Here is a 6,000-nt window from a genome sequence, read left to right on the forward strand (position 1 = left end):
AGATGGCTTGTGCTCCTTCGTTCGTTCAAATCCTTAGAATACAAGGTTGATTGAACTACTTCAAAGGTTAGGGACTCTCTTCCATATAATAGAGTTTCTTTAAAGTGAGCATGTGATATGGGCAAAGCACACAGAAGCAACAGGGCTTGATCTTCATCATCGATCTTGACATCAATATTTTCAAGATCAAGAATCAGCTTGTTGAACATATCCAACTGCTCAACCAAGACTTTGTATTCACTCATCATGAATGAATATAGAGCTTGCTTCAGGTATAGGAGGTTGACCAATGATTTGGTCATGTACAAAATTTCAAGTTTCAACAACAAACTCGTTGTCGTCGTCTCTTTCTAAACCTCTAAAAGAACCTTATCACCAAGGTTCAATAAGATGGTGTTGTGGGTTTTCTCTACCATAATCTTTTTCTCATTCTCTATTAAAGCAATGTCCATGAGTGAGGCTCCTTTCAACGCTTCTAAGCAAACCTGTTGAACCAGTAGGGCTTTCATCTTCAAGCACCACAGACGGAAATCGTTCACTTCGGTAAATTGTCAATCTCATACTTTGCTGACGACATTCTTCTCCGTATCCGCACCAACTTGTTGTGAAATCAATGCTAAGAACAAAGTATAATAGGTTTCTTTTCTTGGTAAGAAACCCATAAGGGTGGGAATAAGGGGACCAAGAATAACACAATGAAATTGGTTATAAACTACAACTCTTTACTTTCTCTATAAAACAAGATTACAAGTATTACATAATAACAAATAACCTATCTCTCCCTAATTAGGATTTGCAGTGTGTAATGATGAGAGACTGGTAAGCTATTAAAATAAAATTAACACACTAAACTAATGGGCTTTTACACACAAACCCATTACACAAGCTAACTTAGAGAACAAGCTAACTTAAACACTCAGGCTTAACAAACAGGCCCAATTCGACATGCTAACAATCCTAGCATTTCGACTACTACATACTTGAGCATACTTCGACTACAGCATTACAGGCCTTCAACTACATCATGAGATCAGACTTCAACGACATGCTAAGATCTTGTCGAATTGTTGAACCAATAATCTATTCTTCGACCATACTAGAGTTTGATCCAATATCTCACAAGAATTGATCCAGATCAAAGTATATCTCGTGTTAAATCTTGTCTAGGTTCTAATAGTCTCAGTTTCATTCTTAAAAGATCTAGGTAACTAAAGTTATAGACAAATGACTAATAGGATATACTAATTGCTAGTTGTAGAAATTAATCGACATATGGTAAAAACAGTACTTAAACATTTATTATCACGGCTAATCATCCTATACCATTGGCTCGACATCTAATTTCTAAAATTAAATACACTTATGTTTAATTTCAACACTAAACTCATGTGATGTACACAATTACTACTTCCACAATGTTATTCATATAAACCTCGTAAGAATATACCATATTCACAATATCATTCATACGCATAAACATCATGAGGAATGACCATAATCACGGCCTCATCTGCACATTTAAACCTCATGAATTCATCACCCTACAGAAAATTTATGTCTTAGCTTTCCTACGCAACTAACCGCACCTCAAATAGACCTATTTCGACTTATTTTGAATTATTCGACTTATTTAGACTTATTTTAACTTATTCGATTTATTTTGACTTATTCGACTTATTTCAACATATGTTGACTTCTTTCGACTTATTTCCCAATGTAATAGTTCTAGAATTCGATTTACACATATAAACGATAGATTTCACATCACGGAACAATCTAACATATATTACATCAAATATTCATGTTTTGTTCATCAACTTATCATATAGCATATGAACATCAACATATATTACATAAAATATTCATGTTTTGTTCATCAACTTATCATATAGTATATGAACATCAACAATAATTTTTTGTAGCATAGATTCACACGAATTTAACATCAACAATAAAATCAGCATCAACCACGTGAAACAGAATTCACAATCAATATAATCATGGAAGTTTTGCACAAACCTCTCATAATTAAATCAACAACATCATAAAAGAGAAAAGGGGCTAAGGGATCCCCATTATCACTTAAGCTCAACATACATCATGAAATAATCTCCCATTACCTCGATTAAGCCGAAAAACTTGAGTCTTCGTGATTAGAGATCATACTCTTACAATTCTCTCTGCTAGAATTTGCCTTTTATTCTTCTCTTTTTTCCCAAAACTGGCTGTTCTCTAAATCCATCTATGCTTATATAAATAAAAATCTTCCTTTATTCTATTTATTTTATTTTTAATAAAGCTCTTAATTTTTAATTAATTTTATCTAACTCCCTCTATTTTATTAAACATTTTGATATTAACCTAAAACTTCTAAATACTTGTAATTATTCGAATTCAATGTTATTTCTAATATTTTTAAATTAATAAGCTCTTAATTTATTAGTATTATTCTAAAAATAATTCTAAACACACCCCTCATGCTCAGGACTAGACAATTGGATCGTGGAAATAAACGATAGGTGGCCCGATAGCGGAAACTATAATAGGTGGTCCACCGGATCTTAAACGAGACTCTTGATATCATGTTAAGAAATGTGGTTTAACCTAACTCATCCTTAGAAAACCAGTTGGTAAGGTGAGGAGTGTCCCTCTATATATACTCTTTTAATGCTCTATCTCAAACCAATGTGGGACTTTAGCATCTTCCTAATACACCCCCCTCACATCCAGCACTCTTTTTGGGCTTGGTGCATGGATATTAACAGTGGACGGCCTTTTAGGCTTGGTGCATGGATATTAACGGTGGGCGGCCCATGGTCCGAACCAGACTCTGATACCATATTAGAGTTTGACCTAACTCATCCTTAAAAAATCGGTTGATAAGGGGAAGAGTGTCCCTCTATATATACTTTTTCAATGCTCTATCTTCAACCAATGTGAAACTTTAGAATCTTCCTAATAGTGTTGATGATGATAATGGTCTTGACAGAAAGATTCTTCCTTAACAAAGTGATGTGGTACTTACTAATAATTTTAATAATTTTAAGATCCATGAGTCAGGTGTTAGAAGTAGTTTCTATAGTTTTTGGATGTGCCTCATCCACGAGGCAAATTTGTTTAGGCGCGAGAAGTCTAAAGACACGTGCCTTCCTCAATTGTGGAGTTATATATAAACGTTCATGTTCATTTTAGTAATTTTATGGGTAATCTTAAGAGACCAAGAGAGAATTTTTACATAATTTAATGGCTAAGTGTTGAGTATTTTTGAGAGAGGTTATTTGGTTGAAAAACACATTACAAACACTTTTATAAGTGAAATTTAATTAAAGAAATGATTTAAAAACTTATCTCTTATTTTGAAAAGAATAAAGTGTAAAAATAAAGGATTATTCTATCAGAACACTAGAAAGTTAATTTCATATTATTTCATTGAAACTCTTGTAGATCATTTTCTTAAGCATTATTTTATCGAAACATTATGGAAGCTTTTTTATTTAGCATGCAAGAAAGATTCCACTTACATGTAGGATCATTCATTGTGATCCCTTTATTACTATACTTTATACTTCTTATCATAGCATTAACATAGGTAAATTTCTTAAGCAAATGGCCTCTGGCTGTTGCAATCCAAGTTACCACCAGGGTTCACTCCCAATATTTGAGTATACCTTTTATAAAACCCGACCCGATCATCGACTCGATTATCCTGACCGTGGCCGCATTCAAGCCCGCCGTTGATTATGTTAGTGATCACACCATATCCCGGGACCCTTCCTGCTGAGTTATCAGCAGCAGATGGAGTCCATCTTCCAGTAATCACATCATGGCTTGATGGCTTGTTTCCCTGAGGGGTCATCCAAAACCATATGGCTGTTTTGAATGATACAGTTGGATTTGTGGACACTAAGTCCGGATTGTTTATTAAATCTTCATTAATTGCTTTGCCCGCTTGACCATAATTGTAGTTGCTGTGAAAAAAAGTCAATATTATCCCATTAGTCCATTAATCATTCATTTATTTTTTCTTGGTCAAGCACTAATAAACACTCATGTATTCCACTGAGTGAGATGAATATTTAATTTGATAAGTAAAATAAAGATGAAGGTGAAAGAAGGTTACTGAGTGATTTGAATTGGTCCTCTTCCATAGTATCTTTTACCAGCAGCACATGGCCAATCTTTAGATGTACAAAAGTTTCCCTGAGCGTCTTTTTCATTCACAAAGCAATACCCCCACGCGTATGGACCGTCGGGTGCAGTTGGCCATCCTCCTACATGCTCAATATTAATTTCACATCACAAAAACAGACATCGGAAACACACAATCATACGTAGATGCCAAAAATAATTTAAAACGGTTTTTGACACTATAAGATACTTACACAGACATATTTTTCAAAGGTGTGGGTGCTACGGACATCAGATATAATTGATGTTCAATATTTAATTAGGAGCTTACCTGTGGTTTCATGAGAAGTTTGAGCCAAGAAAGCAGCAAGTTCCTTCTTCTTTGTGGTATCATCACCAGTTGTACCAAATCCATTGAAAGATTTAGCAGCAGCAATAAAACCATCATAGGTATAAAACCCATGACCAGCACACCGTCCATCGTTTCTATATTTAAGCATTTGATCAAACAGAGAAGCACTAATAAGCCTTCCAACATCTCCACCACCACCACTAGGTGTCGGTGTTGTCGGTGTTGGAGTTGTCGGTGTTGGAGAAGATTTGCATTGGCTTTGGCAACCAGTTCCACAATAATCATTAGTGTTACCACAAAAACCAAACTTGCTGCAACATAACCCGTTTGGGCATACAGCTCCACCAGCTTGGCTACCGCATTGCTCTGCTTTGGAACCAAGAAACAAAGGGAGTAAACATAGTATAAAGAGAGGTAGTGTTTGAGTTCTTTTCATTTTTGAAGAGTAGTGAGTCGGTTTGGTGTGTTACATGAATCAAGGAAGAGGTTTATTTATAGATGAGGTATCATAGGATTACTTGTTTTCTTATGTACTTGTTTTCAAAGTTGGCTGCTTTTTGTACCCTTGACTTTAGTTTACACTATGTAGATATCTAAGTGTTAAAATATCTAACTCTATTACGTACAATTAGGCGTATGGAATAACTCAGGCAGACTAACAAGAGCTCATGCTAGATTTTTTATATAAATAAAAAAGATTTAGGTTTTTTAATATGTTTATTTAGCTAAAGAAAATTAGACTACAAACGATATAAAAAAACCTTTTAAGTCTATGAGACTGACCTATTTAAATAAATATAAATATTTAGCTAAAAAATTAGGCCACAGACCATATATAAAACCTTTTAAGTCTATGAGAATGACCTATTTAAATAAATATGAATATTTAGCTAAAAAATCAGGCCACAGACAATATATAAAACCTTTTAAGTTTATGAGACTGACCTATTTAAATAAATATGAATAATTTTATTATTATTATATTATATTTTGTACTTTGAATTAAAATATAAAAATAAATATTAGTCATTTTAAAGAAATTATGAAGATGAAAAAAATCTTATGAACAATGTCATAAGATGCTTCCATAAGTTCTTTCAAACAAATAGATCACAAAATTTATGATATTACATAAACTTAAATAAGTCAATGGAAACAAACATTTAATCTTACTGATCTTTTAATTTGTTAGTTTATATAAAGTTGAGCTGAATGACTTATTTACAAATGTTTAAATGAAATAGACTTTTAAGTAGGCTAATAGGCCAATCAGGCCTTCATAAACGCTATACTCAGACCAAAAAAATAAGTCTACGATAGACTACAGCTCAGACTTAGGCTTTAAATTTTTTAACAGGGCAGACTCAGGCTTAGTAAAGCCTAATTCGACCTAGCCTATATTCACCCCTATCTATAATTATATTTATAAAAGGATTATTCAACTATTAAGAACATATTTTATTTAAAATTAAACCATTTATAATCTCACAACACACCTTGTATCAATATCATTCTATACA

The 6,000-nt window shown here is 33.3% G+C and overlaps 1 protein-coding gene across 1 annotated transcript; it reads right to left on the reverse strand.

The window, feature by feature from the left end:
* Positions 1-3,410: 3,410 nt before the first annotated feature.
* LOC131641100 (endochitinase) lies at positions 3,411-4,958 on the reverse strand. The gene is made up of 3 exons (XM_058911426.1): positions 4,460-4,958; positions 4,121-4,271; positions 3,411-3,968 (listed from the first exon to the last, which is right to left on the reverse strand). The coding sequence occupies exons 1-3, from the start codon at positions 4,914-4,916 to the stop codon at positions 3,599-3,601; spliced, it is 978 nt and encodes a 325-aa protein (XP_058767409.1). The 5' UTR covers positions 4,917-4,958; the 3' UTR covers positions 3,411-3,598.
* Between the last annotated feature and the right edge of the window lie 1,042 nt (positions 4,959-6,000).

Source organism: Vicia villosa, linkage group LG1, assembly GCF_029867415.1.
Source record: "Vicia villosa cultivar HV-30 ecotype Madison, WI linkage group LG1, Vvil1.0, whole genome shotgun sequence".
In the NCBI taxonomy this organism is placed as follows: Eukaryota; Viridiplantae; Streptophyta; class Magnoliopsida; order Fabales; family Fabaceae; genus Vicia; species Vicia villosa.

Excerpts from the sequence above, each read along its gene's own strand:
- LOC131641100 (XM_058911426.1), bottom strand. The coding sequence starts at position 4,916 with ATGAAAAGAACTCAAACACTACCTCTCTTTATACTATGTTTACTCCCT. Across the intron at positions 4,272-4,459 it reads AACTTCTCATGAAACCACAG|GAGGATGGCCAACTGCACCC; the intron begins GTAAGCTCCTAA and ends TTGAGCATGTAG. Across the intron at positions 3,969-4,120 it reads GGACCAATTCAAATCACTCA|CAACTACAATTATGGTCAAG; the intron begins GTAACCTTCTTT and ends TTTTTTTCACAG.